At 40.4% G+C, this 20,570-nt stretch overlaps 1 protein-coding gene across 2 annotated transcripts in view; it reads left to right on the top strand.

Annotated features, from left to right (window-relative positions):
- POPDC1 (popeye domain cAMP effector 1) overlaps positions 1-20,278 on the top strand; it is a 37,248-nt gene extending 16,970 nt beyond the window's left edge. Inside the window, exons 5-7 of one of the 2 annotated variants that reach the window (XM_032783576.2) lie at positions 2,055-2,222; positions 10,930-11,071; positions 18,224-20,278. In XM_032783576.2, coding sequence (XP_032639467.1) covers positions 2,055-2,222; positions 10,930-11,071; positions 18,224-18,342 — 429 coding nt within the window. In that variant the 3' untranslated portion in view covers positions 18,343-20,278. Of the gene's footprint in view, positions 1-2,054; positions 2,223-10,929; positions 11,072-14,510; positions 14,595-18,223 lie in introns of those variants that run through there. The other variant, XM_032783577.2, reaches the window with a different exon arrangement.
- The last annotated feature ends 292 nt before the right edge of the window (positions 20,279-20,570 follow it).

Below are 20,570 nucleotides of genomic sequence, written 5' to 3'. Positions count from 1 at the left end.
CTCAGTTTAGCTTATGTTGCTTTCGAAGCTCTGGAAGATGAACAGATGGCTGAAAGTATTATACATTGGTGTGCTGCCGATAACAAAATATTAAGGAGGGAAGGTTTGCTACCCAAAATACTAAAATCAGTACCAGCTGTTTTGCTAGTTCCTTAACATGTTGTTATTCCTCACTATGATTGTTCAATAGTTACTGGACTGTGACTCTCATCATGCCAGGAAGGGAGGCAGGGCTGGTATGGCATCTCGGTCAGTGATTGAGATGATAATATGTTCCAGTCAAGAACTCGGCATAGGGCCAAGGAGAGATGGCTGTGAAGATATATTCACTAAAGCAATCCTCTACACTTGCCATCCTCGTCATGCAATCTCTCCTTTAAAAGATGATCAAACTTTGATTCATACTATTGAAGGGAAATAGTTTAGCATCAAATTTCACTTACCTTAAAATTACTATAATCTAGTATGGTATGTCCTTCGCTTTCTAGGTTTTTGTTTTCTTTTTAATCTCAATACTCTGACCTTAAATAAAAAAAATCTCATCAGGAATGTTCATGCAGAACTTATATTCAAATGATCTATAGAACCTTTTGTGCTCCATCTTCTGGCTGTGCTGATGAACAAATACTCTGCCCAAACCTGTACTTTTAAGAACTATTACAAAATATGGAGACTAAAATATATTACTTGAAACCTGTATATAGTATGTGGCAGTGTTCACCTTCAAGACTTAAACCTCTTTAATTTATTCTGAGTAGAAAAAAGGCTGCAAGTAACTTAGAAAAGAAGTAGCCATATGATTCCAACTTTTAATTGTTTACTTGTTTTTGTAAAATAAGTGATTTAAATATGGCTACAGCAGTACTGAACTGTGATATAGTGTTTTTTGTGTGCCAGTGCCCTCTTCTGGCTAGAATGCAAGACCTGCTCAAGTGTTTATAACAGGGATAGGCAACCTATAGCACGCGTGCTGAAGGTGACACACAAGCTCATTTTCAGTGGCACTCACATTGCCCGGGTCCTGGCCACCAGTCCGAGGGCTCTGCATTTTAATTTAATTTTAAATGAAGCTTCTTAAACATTTTAAAAACCTTATTTACTTTACATACAACAGTTTAGCTATATATTATAGACTTATAGAAAGAGACCTTCTAAAAACGTTAAAATGTATTACCAGCACGCGAAACCTTAAATCAGAGTGAATAAATGAAGACTCGGCACACCACTTCTGAAAGGTTGCCGACCCCTGTTTTATAAGTTTGTAACTATCTTCCTGTACTTCCATAGCAGTACTACTGATGACTAATTGATTTGATTGTTTAGCACAAGTGTCGAAGGCTTGCATTATGAAAAGGTCATGAATTCTGTTGTAGCTGAAGATAGGGCAACTCAAGCTGTAACAATTTGTATGAGATTTCAGACCATTAAAATATCACTCATAATATCTTTTTCATATACCAACTGTGCCAACACGTAGTAACTATGAGTAATTCTACTTACGTAAGTAGTCTTAGAACATCAGTGGGACTATTCACATGAGAAAAGAGAGATTTTTTCCACACTATCCTTCCAAGAATCTTCCTAGAACAAATTTAGCTCTCATGTAATTAGATAGGAATTGCATTAAGGTCACTGGATTTAATTTGATTGTTTTATGTCCAATGAATTTCAATGGAATTAAAAGGTGTGTTTCTTATATTTTATTCCTAAATATATCTCTAGATTACAAATGCTGATCTTAACTGTATTTATGGAGACAACTCTATTTGGTGAGGGAAGGATTCTCATGGCATACACTTCCACCAGTCCATTAAACAAATGAAAAAAATCAGCTGAAAACATTTACTGCACTTATAAATAATGGAAATTTTAAAAATACAATAAGAAGCATCTTGGGTACCTTTAAACTTGTAGGTGGTATGCATCTTATGGGATATACATGGGTCGAGTCATGACTGCACTAGTTATTTTTGCTGCATCCCCAAATTAAAATCTGGTGTGACCTGTTTTTCAAACAATAAAATGGTGTTAATTCTGTACATATGTTTTCTTAGGTCACCATTACTGCAGATGACAACTGTAAGTTTCTGTGCTGGTCCAGGGAGCGACTGACTTACTTTCTGGAATCTGAACCATTCCTTTATGAAATATTTAGGTATCTTATTGGTAAAGATATCACAAACAAACTCTACTCATTGAATGATCCAACACTAAATGATAAGGTGAGTTTTTGGAGAGAGTTCCCTCCCTGTGCTATATTGTTAGATGCTGTAAAGACAGGTTAATTTTATTCTCTTAATCCTGCTCATATATTCCATTACATTCACACACACACACACATCCAAAGACAGAATTTTTTTTGTGTATCAAAAATGTGCTTAATGCAGAATATTTGGGTTTTTTGGATGGTAAAGATGCAGATCAATGTCAGGTCAGTGCTCAAGAGAAAAGAGGCATGGTTGAGGCCCATATCTGCACTACAAACTTTCACCAATGCAAGTTACATTGGCATAAAGCTGATGCAGTTAGTATATCGCTTCCATGCATGCTTGGCTCTTTGCAGTGGTGCTGTGCGTACTCATCAGGAGTGCTTGTGTTGATGCACAGTGTGGTGCACCATGGGTAGGGATCCCAGTGTGCAACCCGCCACCACTCAACACACTTTGGGAAGTTTTGGCAATGCGTGGTGGGGCAGAAACAAGTCATCAGGGTGACTGGGCGCAAAGGGTCAACATCCCAGTATGCAACTGTCTCCATCCCATAATGTCATCTACATCCCATCATTTTCATGCCATATTTAAAAGTCTCACAAAACAGCATAGCCCTCCTCACTGTCCACCATCTCTGACAAAAGCATGGAGCCTACACTGCTCTGCACTATTGTCATAAGTGTTGCAAGCGCAGGACACACGATCCTCTGGTACTTGCAGAGCCATAAGAAGAACCCACTGATTTGTGGGAACAGGACTATTCCTTGGAGGACAGATAGCTGTGGTCCATAGCAAGAGCCAGTTCAAGATTGTTAGTGGTATTCCTGGAGCAGCTACAGATGGTGGAGCGCCAATTCTGGACCCAAGAAACAAGCACTGATTGGTGGGAATCACATTGTAATGGAGGCTTGGGATGGCGAGTGGTGGCTGCAGGACTTTTGCATGCTCAAGGCCTCATTCCTGGATCTGTGTGCCGAGCTCACCCCAGCCCTCCAGTACAGGAACACTAGGATGAGAGCTGCCTTGACAGTGGAGAAGCAAGTGGCAATAGTACTTTGGAAATTTTCAATGCCATATTGGTGCCATTCAGTGGGAAATCATTTTGAAGTTGGAAAATCCATTGTGACGACCTTTGTCATGCAAGTATGCAGGACCATTAATCATGTCCTGCTATTCAGGACTGTGACTCTGGTGTGCAGGACACAGTGGATGGTTTTGCAGCAATGGGGTTCCCAAACTTCTGTGGAGCAATAGACAGCACCCATATCCCTATTTTGGCACCAGATCACATTGCTACAGAATACATTAATAAAAAGGGCTACTTTTCAATTGTTATGCAGCACTGGTTGATCACCAGGGACACTTCACTGACATCAGGGCTGACTTGTCAGGGAAGGTGCATAACGCTCTTGTCTTTAAGAACACAGGACTGTTCGGAAAGCTACAAGCTTGGACTTCCTTTCCCAAGTGGCAGATTACCACTTGTGATGTTGAAATGACTCTTGCTCCCCTCGCTTATGAAGCCACCTCGACAGCACCAAGGAAAGATTCAACTATCGGCCCAGCAGGTGCCTCCTCCTCCCTCCTGTTGAAACTGTTCCACTGTGGATAAATAATGAAAGAGTGATTTGGACCAGTAGAAATGGGACCCTGGGTCTCCTACCTTCGAGGTGTCCTAACCATTGGAATATGGAGTCATTCTCTTGCCCTACCACCAGGATTATTTAGCCACAGTGGAACAGTCACTGGGCCAGAGAGAGTGTGATTTGGTAGCCCAGTAGTTAGAGGACCCCTCTGGAAGTAGTTAGGGGACCCCTCTGGAACTCCACTAGTTAGGGGACTCTTTCATTATCAATGTATTAGCTTCAACAGGAAAGGGAACCCCCACATCAGAGTATCGCATGGTCTAACGCTTATGGCACTCTCCTGAAAGTTGTAAGACCCCTGGTCAAATCCCTTCTCCCACTCCAGCTTTTTAAAGAACGTGGGTCTCCCACATCCTAGTGATTAACAACTGGGCTAAAAGTTATAAGATGAGCACCACCTCCTCTTCCTCTAGCTTGTTTTTGAATGGGCCCTGATCCAGTAGGTGCCCTATGAGTACGCCTTCTGGATTAGGCCTCACCCGACGAAGGCAGCTAAATGTTTTTCTCCCACCAGTTCATGGATTACTCTGGAGTTTAGGTTGGAGGGAGGTGTCTGGACGCTTATTAGAAGGCAGCAGTGCACATACCCAGAGGCAGAAACATATGTGCCTAGGGAATTTTTACACTGAAAAAATTTGGTGCCAAATGAGTTTAGGCAACTACAGAGAGTTTTGTGGATTGCAGTGGAGCCAAAACTTTGACCGAGGTGCCTAAGTCTGGGCTTTAGGTGACCAAGTCCTTTTGTGGATCCACCAGCTTGTAATTACTTTGTCTTTAACAATCTGGGCTGGATTTGACTCATGTATTTAGAGGTGGAGGTTCTGTATCCCATTGCCTGTTTCCTGCGTCATCCAGTCCTCCCTAAGTATGTTTTAAAGTGGTAATAGTAATAACCCATCGAGCTTTCAAAGCCCTTCACAACTTAGATCTTGCCTCTCACTCTGCTCCTTTTGCTTCTCAGCTTGTCCTCTTGACTTTGTCCAGCCACATTACAGCCTTCCCCATTGGTGTCCTCCCATTCTTGCCTCCATCCTTCTATGTAAACACCTACCCTGGCAGGGATGAAGGAACAATTTTTATAGTCGGGGCGCTGAGAGCCATTGAACCAAATTGCGAATCCTGCATATGATGGAAACTATTTCAAGCCAGGGGATGCGACAGCACCCTTAGCTCCAGCACCTATGTACCCTGGTGCATCTTTCCTGAACCAGTCCATCCTGATCTTCGCCCTCTCTACCAAGGCCCTCCTTAAAGCATATTTTCCCCAAAGGGTGTATTTACCCCAACCTTCCCCTCAGCAAAGTACTAAAAAGAGATATTAGAGCACCGCCTCTCCCCCCCAAAAACAAGCTCTTTAAAGAAGATCATGGAGCCAGTTAGCCTTCTCCTCTGATGGATCACATGGCTTTTTGTTGTATCCTTTGTATTTCATTTGTACATTATTTTTCTATTCACATTATAAACTCTTCAGGGCAGGACGCTTGTCTTTAAAGTACCTAGTGCACTGTGAAATATACAGCAAGGGAGATTTAGGTTGGACATTAGGAAAAAGTTCCTAACTGTCAGGGTAGTTAAACACTGGAATAAATTGCCTAGGGAGGTTGTGGAATCTCCATCTCTGGAGATATTTAAGAGTAGATTAGATAAATGTCTATCAGAGATGGTCTAGACAGTATTTGGTCCTGCCATGAGGGCAGGGGACTGGACTCGATGACCTCTTGAGGTCCCTTCCAGTCCTAGAGTCTATGAATCTATACACTGTTCTTTGTCTTTAACCATATATAGGGTTGAATCTTGTTTTTTCCATAATAAACACAATTCAGATTAGTCATTTCTTTAGATTTTTCATTTATTTATTCTAAAGAAACCAACAATCACCACTGATAGAAAGATACCGCAGAAATACAATGTATAGTATTTTGCTATACATAGGGCCCTACCAAATTCACAGCCATGAAAAAGGCATCACAGATGGTGAACTCTGGTCTCCCACTGTGAAATCTGGTCTTTTGTGTGCTTTTACCCTATACTATACAGATTTCATGGGGGAGACCAGTGTTTCTGAAATGGGGGGTCCTGATCCAAAACGGAATTGCAGAAGGGTCACAAAGTTATTTTATGGGGGTTACAGTATTGCCACCCTTACTTTTGCGCTGCCTTCAAATATGGGCAGCTGAGAGCAGCAGCTGTTAGCTGGGCACCCAGCTCTCAAGACAGTGTCCTGCCAGCAGCAGCAGCACGGAAGTAAGGGTGACAATACTATACCATGCCACCCTTGCTTCTGAGCTGCTGCTGGTGGCGGCTCTTCCTGCAGAGCTGAGCTCTTGGCCAGCAGCCGCCACTCTCCAGCTGCCCAGCTCTGAAGGCGGCACCACTGCCAGCAGCAGCCAGGAAGTAAGGGTAGCAGTACCGCAACTCACTCTACAATAACCTTATGCCCCCTGCCCCACAGATCCTTTTTGGATCAGGACCCCTACAATTACAACACAGTGAAAATTCAAATTTAAATAGCTGAAATTATGAAATTTATGTTTTTTAAAATCGTATGACCGTGAAATTAACTGAAATAGACTATGAATTTGGTAGGGCCCTAGCTATACAAAAAAAGGTTGTGTATATCTTTTTATTGGGAGGAGGCTGGACTAAGTGACTAGGGGGACTTTGCCATCTCTGACTTCAACTGTTAGACTTTTTGGAGACAGGTCTTCATGGATTTTAGTTTATACTGTAGATTCAGGTATTATGTGAGGACAAATATATACGTAACCTTGTGTTACTTTCATTATATCTCCTTACATGGCTACATGGCTTTGCATTGTTTGGATAGAGGAGCTATGTTGTGCTTATGGTTCTTATTGTTTAAGTAGTGGCTTCAGAGTTTTGATAAACATTTACTCTGGTAATAATGTACTTCTTCTGCACCGCTTATATAACTCCCAATTACTTGTAGGTTTAGCAGCAACCTCAATTAGTCACTTTAGCTCTGACTTCATGATTTTAATCCACTCTGATTTATCAACCCTAAATTCTTTCTTATCAGGTTGTTCATCAAAAATCTCCTAACTAGGTCATATTATAGCTGCTATAATAAAGTTGTGAACTTAGTGGAAAATAGTCCAAAATGAATTAATTGTCACTCATACTGTACAACAAATTTCACTCCAAGAGCATCCCTGGAATTTAGCATCAGTAATTCTACTGAGTTTCTTCTCTGCCTCCAGACAGATCTGCAAGAATCATTCGAGAAACAACGTTATAGTATTTATTTTTTTTACCAGTGTAGCAGTGCCTATACTGTCCCCTGCTACATTATACCTGGCCAATAAATGCATGAATACAAACTCTTTCTGCTGCTAAAAGTCAGCTAGAATATAAGACACAGGCCTGATCCTGTAAGGACAGTTTGGTGTTTGGGGCATATCAGAGCAGGGTTAAGAAAAAGTGAGGAACGGGACAAGGAGCACACAGGGGAACTCTGTATTGCAATAATGAGGTTGGTGCTGCACAGCCAGCAAGTGCTTTTTGCCTAACAGGAATGTGGCCTAAGGAGAGAACACCTAGCTGAGCACCTCCTTTGCATGCTAAGTTCTCTCAGGCAAACCCATTTTCTCTTGTACACTCTTCAGAGCATGGAAGCAGGAATTTGAGGCTGACTTCTGTTCGGATTAGGGTACTGTGCATACTGCAGCCCCCACTTGAAACTGGCGTGTGCTTCCTGTTGTACATCATGCAAGGACTTGTAGGATCAAAGTCTTAGTATCAACCATTCTTAAATAAAATGTTACATGGAATACTTGTCCATTTGATCCAAGTTGTGTAGCTGGTGTTTGGAAGACAAGTGGCTCTTACTGTCCCTACTGGGATATTTTAAACAGACATCCAGAGAGATGGTTATTGTAGTCTGGCTGCTTAGGCCCTAATGAGGTCCGGCTACAAACATCTGGTAGGAAGCTGTAACTGGAATTGCATTGTATGGGATTTGCAAATTACAGGAGAAATCAGAGAGGAAAGTTGGATTTACTGAAAGCTTTGAGCTTCACTTCATCTGAGGTTCAGGCCATCCCCTTGAAAATCTTAAACCTAGACACAGTCTAAACGCATTTAAATGCTAAAAGAAATCTCATCTTGCTCTTTGTCTCGTATTTCCATTCTTCGTTTTTTTTTCTAGCTTAGTTCATTTGCATTAGCGTGTTCTTATTACTTCTGGTACTTCTATCCCATGGAGAGCACATTCAAGCAGTGAGAACCACTGCCTCCTGTTTGTGACTTTGGACACAATTTTCAAAACTGACCTGTGATTTTTGGATGCCTCTAGTTTTCGGGTGCCCCATTTGAGACACTTCCAATGGGACTCTGTTTTCAAAAATTGCAGAGCACTTGCCTCCTTAAAAACAGACCTCACAAGATATCAGATATACCTAAAACTGAGTACCCAAAACTACTGGGCACTTTGGAAAATCTTGTAATATGGATTTTTCCCATCTTGATTCTCCTCTCCCCCTCCACCCTTTTCATTTGCCTCCTCTCCTCTTTCTTTCATCTTGGCCACCATCTTTCCCATTCTCTCTGCCCTTCCTTCCCATTTTACTTCCTCCTCCCATCCTTTCTGCTCTTTTCTACATCACCTTAATAATAATACAAATGTATATAATCCAATATTTCTTGAAGGGTACGTTGGAGTAATGAGCTCTCCATCCTTAACTAGGCTTCCTGCATCCCACGGTGTTGGGACCATTCTCATCACTGTTCCCACACTGCAGTGTCTGTTGTTGAAATGCTCCTTGTGACTGATGGGAAGGGAGTGTTGACTGGACTCCCAGCACTGTAGTCAGGGCTAGATAATTCTCTAGAGTGACTTTTTCAAGTTCTGCACCTTCCCACTGATACATTGAAAATGGTAAACAAGCATTGCTTAGTTCAAATACACCTATATTAAATACAAATGCATTTAGTATGAAGAGAAAAGATTAGTGTAAATGTGTTTTGGCTAATACCCATTTTGGAGGTTATATCTTACAGCCTTCGATTTAATACAATGGATGCTTATTTAATAGTTGTTTTCTAGGTCACTTCAGAAGATTAGAATCATATTGATAATGTGAATTAGGTTTTATTTGTTGCCAAAGAAAGGGGAATTTTTTAAAAACTTAAATTTATGTATAATTTTGTTGATTGTCTCTTTTGATAGTGAAATACTAATATGAATGTAAGATTATTGTAACTGCTGCTACTACTATATTTTAGTACAACTGATACAAATATGTATTACATTAGCAAAAAATTAAAGTCAAATGTATGGTTTGGGGAATTTAAAAAATCTTTTTATTCTTCAAAGTTGAACCCCTTGAGGGCAAACCATTCTGAGGGCTGTAAAACAAAATGATTAGTCAATTAGTTTGTCTTCATTTCCATATGACACACAGCCTTAGGTATGTGTGTCAACCTGGATGGGATTCACTGCCAAATGCACATTTATAAATTCCTATTCTCTCTCAAAGGTGCCTTTTGTTATTTGTGCAGAAAATGGTGATTCATTATCCTTTTTATGAGAAAGTTACTAAATCATAAATATTAAAGTACAGTAGAACAGAGTGCCACCCCTTTACATCTTTGTCACTGATTACCATCTCTCATATGCACTTGACATATCATTGTGACATACAGTAGTATTTAAAAGAGGCTAGAGCGTGATTATTTCATAAACTTTATAATCCAAAGCTTTCTCAAGAAGAGTACTCAAAGCAAGGGAAGGTCCTGGGATCATACACTTCATCTGTATTCAATAAACCCCAAAGCTAGATTGTAACACCTGGCTAATATATTCCCAAGTGCAGCAGTTCATTAGCCTGGAGTTAAGGTTGAATGAATGTATCATTAATATCTGCCAAAAGATGGTGGGAGGGGGGAGGAGTGGGAAGACTTCAGTAGCCTCAAATGCAAATGTCAGCCAGGAAATTCCAACTAACAGTTCTGCTTTACAGAAAACCCCCAGAATATTTTAAAGTATTCAAATGCACATCTAGGGTCATGGTTGTTTACATAATAATTCTGTCCTGTAGTGCCATCCTGATAATAATGAGAAACCCAGAGACTACTTTAGCCTTCCTTCACACAAGGTCATATCACAAGTGACCACAGACAACACGAATACACATTAAGACTGAAAATACAGTATGAATGCTGGATAAAGTAATAGATAGAGTTTGTTTCTCTTGACTTTCTCATGGTTCTCATAGTGGCACGTGGGGCAGAATGGATTCTCTTTCCAAATATTTGCAGCATGCAACAGTCCAATGTGCTTATCTAGCCACAACAGTGTATGAAGTGGCTGTTGAGGTTTGATGTTGGAGTACAAGTTGGATAAAGTTAGGGTATTGGCTGCTTTTTTGTTATCTGTCGGAGATGGAACTGAAATCTTAATGGAGTTTTAGAGTTTGTTATTCACAGCGGTGTGAGGAATATGAATGAATGCAGCATACTCTTCTCTTTAACATTGCATTTCCATGGTTTTTAAAAGTATAGTAAGTGTCTCTTCCAAGCTCACTTCCCGTTTTGCCTCTGGAGCAATGAATCAAGCTCACTTCTCTCACTGGATAATCGTCAGGGGCGGCTCCAGGCACCAGCGCACCAAGCGAGTGCCAGGGGCGGCAAGCTGCGGGGGGCGGCCTGCTGGTCGCTGTGAGGGCAGCAGGCAGGCGGCTTTTGGCAGCACATCTGCAGGAGGTCTGTGGGTCCTGCAGTTTTGGTGGCAATTTGGTGGGTACGCCGAAGGTGCAGGACCGGCGGATCTCTCGCAGGCATGCAGCTGAAAGCTGCCTGCCTGCCGTGCTTGAGGCTGCAAAATACATAGAGCCACCCCTGAGAATCATTATGCTTTCCTCAGTCTCACTTGCATGGACTGCCTGCAGCTACTAATGCATAAGGCATAGGAACTGCACCTCTGAAACCCATTGCCTCAGCTCACCTCTGACTTTAACAGCCATACTTTAGCCCAAAGAGTCTGCGATGGAGGAAGATTCGCTTTTGTTTCTTACTTTAAAATGTAGGTATAATATTAAAACCTTTTATTTCAGACTTCCAAAAAAATGGAGCAGCAGCCCAGCCTTTGCTCACAGCTCTCGGTGATGCAGATGAGAAACAGCATGGCTAGTTCCAGTGACAGTGAAGATGGCTTGCAGCAGTTTCTTCGTGGATCCTCCACTGCTTCCTCTCTTCGTGAGTCCTCAAAAAAAGTGAAGCAAATCTTGGGCCCAGCCTTGTGGTCCATTAAGGACAATTGCAGAACTTCTATTGACCTCAGTGGGAGCAAGTTTTGGGCCATTTATGTGTTGCTGTAAATAAAAGGAGGTTTTGTATAAGCTGTAGAGAAGTTGAGACGTTGTATAGTGGCTTTGGATGGCAACTGAATCGACTTCATTTAAAAATTAGGGAGTGTTACTAATACTAGAAATAATGACCTATATTATAATGTCTGAGATCTATAATATCAAACAGATATAATATTTGAGAAAGGGAGGCACATCACATGTGTAAACAACACTGAAAGTTTCAGTAATTTAATCCAGTGTATAAATAATACATGAATCGTGTACACAGGGGCTACAGCCTCTAGCTGCATCTAAGCTGCACTGGATAGAACTTGGTGCAGCGTGGGCAATGGTGGTTTTCTGTTACCTTTACAAACTCTTTGATACTGGGGCTGGTTTGGCTCGCAGTGCAATTTAGAGCAGCCTCAGGGCTGTTCTACGTTGTGCTGTCTGGTAATGCCTATGAAGAGTCATTGTCAGGGACCATCTTTTTGTTCTCTGTTTGTCCAGCACTTAACAACAAGGGGGCCCTGGTCCATGATTAGGTCTCCAAGGGTTTGTCCACCCAAGGCAGTGAGTCTCAGAACCCAGGTTTACTGACTTGGGCTCGTGCTGTGGGACGAAAAATAGCAATGCAGAGATTCAATCTAAGGGTGGAGCCAGGGTTCTGAAGCCCAGCAGGAAGGGAGGGTCTTGGATCTCAGGCTCCAGCTTGAGCATTCACAGCGCAAGCCTGAGTCAGTTGATCCAGGGTCTGAGTCTCGCTGCCAATGGGTTTTGGGTTTTTTTGTAGTGTAAACATATCCTAAAGCACTTAAATACTACTGATAATTCTGCTGTCCAGGAATTGCCAGAGCACAGCAGCACGCTGGTCATGTTCTTTCCTTCCACCATACCCTTTCTTGCCAGCTAGAGGGGGATGTGACACAGAGCTACCAATGCCTGCAAAGTGCCACATGGGAAACTGTTTTTCCATCTGCTCCGAACCCCTCGAGCAGCACAAAGTAGGTGGAACGGGGAAAGCCAGGATCAAGCTCTGTGTTTTTGCATCAGGATCTTACACCTTATAGAAATCTTTTAAATAACTCAATTTAATTTGACTTTTTTCTCCGTGTTACATGTAGAACTATAGGAAGTTTATTGGAGCTGTTTTGAAGACACAAAGTCTTGCTATGTTATGCTGACCTGCCCACAACTGTGTGGTTACTTTCACGTTCACTATCACAGGCGAGCCCAAATCCCTAAATTATGTGGGCACTAGAGTAGACTGTCACTTCTTCTGGCACACACACAAATCAAGAATTTCTTTGCTTTTTTCCAAATACACACTTTGGATCCAGATTTTTTTATTAAGAACAATTTCTTTTAATCATCAGATTCCATGATCATACTATATTACTTGTTTTCAACATATAGAATCTAACCAATTTTGTTTAGTAAAATAGGCTCCTCTCATACTGCAATATTTACATTCACCCAAAATAATTTATCACGTCTGCTTGGGTTATATGTGTTCATTTCAATACTTTCCTTTTGTCTCCAACTTAATTTAAATAAACTTTAGTAATAATTTTAACCTGAAATCAGATTTTGGGGGAAAAAAAAAAAAAGTACATGTCCTAACCCAGCCAGCACAGGCTCTTAGTTTAATGGGGTCATACAGAATTAACTATTGTGGCGCTCATGATCTCACTGTTTAGCTGTTCGGATCTTAATATATAAGAACTTGTCAGTGGTCCACCAATACTAAATTTATCTCTTTCTAATATGTAAAAAAAAAAGATGACAATTTTTATTTAACCCTAAGGCACTTAATTATCCATTCTCCACTGTCTCCTTTACAATTCTTATTCAAGCCTCCAGATTTGGAGAGTCCTTTTCTTTCTACTTTTTGCCAATGATATATATTGTCATCACAGTTATAGGAGCACAAGCCCTAGGAGTGTTTCACCCTGATTGTTAGAGGGCGACTGACAAGATGTCATTTTGGGGGATTAGCGGCAGGTCAGGTTTCAGTTTCTTAATTTTCCTATGATCTTTTTTCCAGAAAGTCCTGGTTTTCCAGAAATGTCCTGTCACTTTGGGTGACATTAATGTCTGAGCTCTCCCACATACAGCTTCCTCTCTTTCCTATGTAGGAAACTGATTGATTATATTTGTGCAATTGGGAGACAGTCATGGGCAGCTTGGAAGAGAACCTCACTTCCAGCTAACAGCTTCAGAGTACTTACTCCAGTATTTCAACATTGGGAGAAACTAATCTAAAGGCCTGCAATTTTCAGAAATAATATTAATCCTCATTTATGATAAACCTGAGCTTAATAATACTTGGTCCTCTTCTCTATTGTATTCCTACTATTCCATCTCTTTGTTTCTCTCAACAAGATTTCTTTGTGTTAGTTAACAAAGTGTCTGAGCTAGGAGATTAGCTGTCTCATTGATATGCAGTGCTTCCATGGAATTAAATTCTTTGCCTAGACAGCTGGGCAGTCTGTTACCCCTATATAACACTGTCTATATGACACAGTTTCACTGTCACAGGTTAGCATTGCCGGAATGTAAGTATTGAGATAGAAGATTTAGCCATGGCTTTCTGTCCCTCAGGTCCCAAAAGCAATCTGAACAAAAAGGTGGACATTTAGCTTTCCACGTCTGTTTCAGATAGTCCTGTTGCACCCGTAGATGCAGCATATTCAATAATTGCTTTTCAGACTAGTCCAATGATGTATGCCAGTGCAGTATGCCTCCAATTGTGGCATAAATGTACCAATATTGAGCTCCGCTTCCAGCTGCAGCCTAGAGCGTAAACCAATGTACATTTTTTTAGTAAAAACAAAGAACAGTAGCAAAACCCCCAACAGATTATCTAGAGGAGGGCATCAAGTGAAAAGCAAGTGTTTTCTGCCACAGCAGAAAACAATAAAAGGGAGCTTATCTGGATAAGGCTCTGCGTAAATTATAATCTCTTATGTGACCAGTTCTTGTGTAGACAAAAGCTTCCCAGTACAAAGATCTGATTATTTTTGACTGCTACAATGTAGAAAAATCCTACTCTTCTAAGTTTCGTGAACTTACTGGAATACACTTGTAAAAACTAGAACTTCATCTTTTGAATGAGTTGAAGGAATTTTTTTTTGTAAGTTATGGCTTTGCTGCTGTGCTCTAAAAATATAAATTCTCTAATACGTTTCTAAAAAGAAATCCACATAAAGACTTTATCAAAGTTTTATAAAAGAAAGAGGGAAAACATTCTTGCTAATAGAACCAATCTGCTCATGTACTAATAAATTGTGTTTTAAGTTTAAATAACTAAAACCATAAAACTAACTCTCTGCTTTTATGTTAAGGAAATAACCAACAAGATTTCTATAATACTTACGGAGTGGGTCACTTGCAGCATGATGTTTTCTGTTGATAACATCACGTATTAACCCAACATCCTCAAAAAGGTATTAAAATGAAGTTTGCTTATGCCAGGTTTGTACTTGTACTTGAAATGCACAATGCATCTGTGCACAAGTTGTTAGTAAATGAAACTGTGCAGTACTTTTTTTTAAAAATGTAAGTAAGTGCAAAAAATGAGTTGGAGCAGACAAATAATTTCAGCTAATTTTATCTTGGCTGGTGTTTCAGTGTTATTGCTGTAAAATAAGCCTAATGGTTAGCAATAATTAATATGCAGGGTGACGGAGTCTCTTTAAAAAAAAACAACTAGTATCTGGTTTAGCTCACTCAGGAGTGTTGCTGGTCTCTACAAATTCTGTATTTGAACCCTCTAAAGCAGGGGATGGCAATCTTTCAGAAGTGCTGTGCCAAGTTTCCATTTATTGACTCTGATTTAAGGTTTCGTGTGCCAGTAATACATTTTAACGTTTTTAGAAGGTCTCTTTCTATAAGTCTATAATATATAACTAAACTATTGTTGTATGTAAAGTAAATAAGGATTTTAAAATGTTTAAGAAGCTTCATTTAAAATTAAATTAAAATGCAGAGCACCCAGGACAGATGGCCAGGAACCGGACAGTGTGAGTGCCAATGAAAATCAGCTCGCTTGCTGCCTTTGGCACACGTGCCATAGGTTGCCTACCCTGCTCTAAAGTCTAAGCTAAGGAGGAAGATAGTTTGAGGATTTCTTTTCAATAATACTTTCATTGGTATTACTCAGTATGTTCAATGTTATATCCAGCTTGTGGTTAAAAGCAGGATTGGGTTTCACAAGAAATACCTTTTTTATAAGCATTTAAACTTAGGAACTGGAGGCAATGCAATAGACTACTGTATTGGAGGCCCAGGTTTGAGGCTCATTCAGGCTTTTGTATGTCCTTCTAACAAAGGATAGAGGCATGCCTGCATGGCTTTTCACCATTTGGAGGAAGCAAGGAGGCTGAGGGGGAGAGGAGGCAGGAGCGAGGATGTGGCACACTCGAGGGAGGGGGCAGAACTGGGTGGGAAGATGCAGGGCAGGGAGGGGCCTTGGGGGAAGGGTGGGGTGGGGCCTGGGACAGAGCTGCGGGTTAAGCACCTGCTGGCATTTTCAAAAGTCATCTTCTGGGGTGCAGAAGAAATTTACAGTCTGAGAACATACTGCCAACTCTGTTCAGCAGGCTTGTGCCACCATGCTTCTGACTACTATGAAGAGACGTGGGCTCTTCTGAACAAAGGAAAATCATCTTTGCTCATATCACCCTCAAAATTATTAACAACTACTAGTAACATCTAAAAATGAAATTGAAACTTTAGGCCTCCATTTTCAGGCCTCAATTTTAATGGGTGTAATTTGTGCCCGCTATTTAGGTATTTAGATATCTAAATCCATAATTTCACCCACAGATCTCAGATTTAAACATCTCAAGGTATGTCTACACTGAAAAAAAAAGAAAAGAAAAGGCAGCAAGTCTCAGAGCCCAGGTCAGCTGACTCAGGGTCACGCTACAGGGCTCAACATAGCAGTGTAGATGTTTCCACTTGTGCTGGAGCCCGGGCTCCGGAGCCCAGTGAGAAGTGAGGATCTCAGAGCCTGCACTGCAGCCTGAGCAGTAATGTCTACACTACTATTTTTAGCCCCATCGTGCCAGTCCCTGTCAGTGGACCTGGGCTTGGAGACTCATTGCTGTGGCGTTTTCATTGCAGTATATATGTATCCTAAGTGGCCTAACCTGCACTTGCAATTTTTACTCACAAAAATAAGTATCTGAAAACAAGGCCTTTGTAGTCCCTGTATTTAACAGATTTAAATGTTTATTAGAGAATATTTAAATAAAGATGATATACAGAGTTTGATGCGTCAGTTATTAGTCATTGGGGGTAACATACAGAGTATAGGGGACGCTGGTATTTGGTTATTGGTTAGCATATAATATATACAGTCTGTAGTGTCCCCAATGCGGGGTGTACGGTGGGTGGGGTCAAGATACAGTAGGGGAGCAGTGAGGGTACATCGCTCATATAATGGGTTACACATAGCCATGATTAGAGTAGGCGGGCCGGGTAATGAGGACAGGATGACCCTCACGTGGTGGAATCCAGGTCGGTGGGTTCAGGACTTAGGGGATATAGTTTAGTAGGAGGTTTTATACAGACTAATCTCTGTATAAAGCCAGCTGAGTAATTTAAATAGTTTGTAAATATTTGGGGGGGAAATAAAGTACTGCATAATACATTTACTTCATGTGGTATTCTAAAAGCGCTAATTAATACCTTCCAGTGTTTGCATGAGTGTAATTTTTAAATCTGAACACAGAAATGCAAAGCATATACTTGAATTATAAGCTCCTCGGGACAGAGACCATCTTTCTCCTCTGTCTTTGTACAGCACGAAGCACCATGGGGTCCTGGTCCATGACTAGGGCTCCTAGGTGCCATGGTAATAAAAATAAAACATTATTAATTATTACATAGTTGATGGATTGAAGTTTAAGTAGTTTGTGTAATAAGAATGTCAGTATACTAACCATATGTTATGGCTGCAAAGATTCTTGAAGGGAAATGTTTTTCTTATCTGCATATATAGAAATAGCATCTGGCTGGCATGACTGTTTGTCTTTTACTGTTTTTCTTCTAGGATAATATTTTAACACTTCAAAGATTTTCATACTGTTTTCAGTCATCATATGCAGGCTGTTTATAAACTCTACCAGTCCAAAGCCTGCACCAGTTATGAATGCAGGACTGCTGAACTCTTAGGGAACTGAGAGACGACAGAGAGTTAAATACAATTTTCAGATTGGAAGACAGAGATTTACATGTCAGACGAGAGTTAAGGAGAGTTATGAAACTAAATCCCCTCCACATTATGTACTCATATAGACTCCAATCTCGAAGTCCATTCTCAGGCTATGTGCCCATTAACTTCCAACTGATTGTGCTCTTCTGCGTGCTCTGCTTTAGAGGGTTTTATTCATTGCTGCTTTGCCTAAAGGCTACTACCTACTGCTAGAGCAGTGAACCAATTTCAGTCATTGGTTACATGGTGCATATTATTTAGCCCTACATTTGTTAATAACATAACATACGTGGTTTTCATTACAGTTGTTTATGCAGTGGGAGTTACATCTTACCCCTCAGTATGTTTTATCCCATGTTGTTGCTTATGAGACAGTGTGGAGCTATGATCAGTTACTCCGGCTGAGATCTGCCTGAGTAAACTTAAGAATTTTGTCATGACTTCGTATCCTGAGGCTAATGCTCAAAGATACCTTCTGTGCTTAAGTCAGCCTTCTATTTCTTTGGACCAATTTGTGGATGAATACAGCAGTAAGAAAAATACCTATCGGAAACACAGTTCCCTGAGTAGGAAGTGCAGAAAACTCCCATTGACACAGAAGGAGTTTTCCTGAGTATGGACAGTAGCATTTGGCCCTAAAATATTATAATGATTCCTGTCCCCTTTACCTGGCATCCATGATTTTCTGATGCTATAGTACAGACGTCAAATTAATTGACTTTTAACTGAGAAAATATAAATTCTTTACAGATTTGCTGTATCTTTATCACAATGAGTCTGTATCACGGGGGTGCATTCTTCAGTTTAACTTTTTTCTTCTCTTTGAAATTGTGTCAGGCCGCACATCTCCTTATATGAGAACTTCGGCAAAAATGAAACCAATAGAAGAAAGCGGTGAAGATGATGTCTTTGAACTACCCTCTGCTGTTAAGCCTGAAGTTCAGCGACTGCCTTGAATAGACGGTCTCGAACATCCAGGGACACTGTAGACATGGCAAAAGCAAGAAGCTTGTTTCGATGGAATTCTGAAAACTATCAACACCCTTTACTTTCAGAGAATTATACCACAATATACCTGTGTTAGTGGCTTCTAGATAAAGATGCCAAGTTTTATTTATTCTCCTTAAAAAAAAAAAAAAAAAGGCATAGATTGTAGTTTTAGTTATTGGCCAGGATTTTGAATGGTTGTGTTTTTACTTTGGCTCTCTCTCAAGTTAAATTCAGTTTTAAGCAACAGACTAGTTTGAAATTTTATTTGCTTATTGAGTACCATTTTCAAAATCGGTCAAGTCCCATTTTTCTAAGCCACTTAGGAGCCTAAATCCCACCGAAAGTGAATGGGAATATTTGAAAATTTGACCCAATATCATTTGTACCCAACACCATAGTTATTAAATTTGTAATTTCTAAATGAAGTTAATACACATAGTTTTTTGTGTCTGCATGAATGTATGTGTCTGCTTATATTTTAGACAGAGAAAACCATTTTAAAAGAACATTAAAGTTGCAAAGTCAAGCACTCAAAAGTTAGGAAAGGCCAGAATTAAGTTTCCCATGCAACCTATATTTGGCCCCTTTATGTGTATGCATTATGATGCAATTTTTAATTACATGATCACATTCTGTTTCCCACAAGAGTTTGGCAAAATGTATAGATTTGACACAAAGGCCATCCTTCTGCCAAATTTCAAGTCTCTGCTCTAATGCATGGGGATTCTAAAGCATCTTAAAAAAAAAAAAATCACTAGAATTTTTAAACATGGCCAAAATAATGTATTTTTCCCTAGTTTTGTTCTTGGAAACAGCTGCACCGTTTTGGCTAAAGTTTCCAAAGTAGTTCTACTGAGGGAGACACCTAGTATGGGAAATTTCAGCCCAAAAAGTTATAGTTTGGCAAAATTATAAGTAACTGAAAAAAGGATCTCTCATAATGGGAAGTGTTGGGCAGCCTTAATAATAGGTGGCACTACCAGCTCCACCTATAGTGTGAGCACATGAATAAATAAAATCAATGTATTTGTCACACAATAAAAAACTGTATTCATCATCAAAGAGCATAATGGCAGATACGACAGTCTATGTAACAATTTAAGATGACAGAATGTGGAGACTAGAATATGACAAATAATGAGATTGGATAATAGTTGGAATCTAGCTTAAACTCACTCTGTGAATTTTGCTGTGATCATTGTCCTAGTATCGGCAGTGAAGTTAAGCCTAAGAGTGTCCTTGAATCAGCCTGTGCCTATGGTATATCATCTGTTTTTACACTATTCTGAAGCTCTTGCAATGCCAAAACACAACACTTGTTTTTGTGGTTTTAAATTCAATTTTTAATGCTACTTCAGTGTGTCTTGTGGTTTTTGTTTTGTGCATATTAAAAATTCTCATTGAGGTGAGCCATAGTTACCAGTTTATGTAAATATATGTTAAATACATTTTACGTCTCACATTATGTATGCAGTAAATCACGCTGACTCCTATTGGAATGGAGGTAATTTACCATATAAATTCACTGTTTGAGTTTTGTAAAAACCTTTATTTACCTTGTAGACAATAAGAGCTCCTTTTGGAGTCATTGCCATCTCTTGTATAAGTACTTAAACCGGTTATAAAGATACAGATCTGGTAAAATCACCGTTGCTAGGTATAAGATCAATGAGTGTTGTGTGGTACTAGCACAGGGGTTGGCAACCTCTGGCATGTGACTCGCCAGGGTAAGGACCCTGGCAGGCCAGTTTGTTTACCTGCCGTGTTGGCAGGTTCGGCTGATCGCAGCTCCCACTGGCCGCAGTTCGCTGTTCCAAGCCAAAGGGGGCTGCAGGAAGCGGTGTGGGATGAGAGATGTGCTGGCTGTGGCTTCCCGCAGCCCCCATTGGCCTGGAGCAGCGAACTGCAGCCAGTGGGAGCCATGATCGGCTGAACCTGCCGATGTGGCAGGTAAACAAAGTAGCCTGGCCCGCCAGGGTGCTTAACCTGGCGAGCCATGTGCCAGAGGTTGCTGACCCCTGTACTAGCATTATCAGCAATCAAGACAAACTTAAAGACATGAAAAAGGTTATGCCAGTTTTATGGTAGCTTATTGTCAAATGCCAATAACTGGACAGCATTACCTTCTTAAAAGAAAATACTGTAGATAGTCAGAGGACTTGATATATGTTAGGGACAAGACTGCAACACTTAT

The sequence above is a fragment of the Chelonoidis abingdonii genome, chromosome 3, assembly GCF_003597395.2.
Source record: "Chelonoidis abingdonii isolate Lonesome George chromosome 3, CheloAbing_2.0, whole genome shotgun sequence".
Lineage (NCBI taxonomy): Eukaryota > Metazoa > Chordata > Testudines > Testudinidae > Chelonoidis > Chelonoidis abingdonii.
Note: the sequence above shows the minus strand (reverse complement) of the source record. Positions and strands in the feature narration are given on the sequence as shown.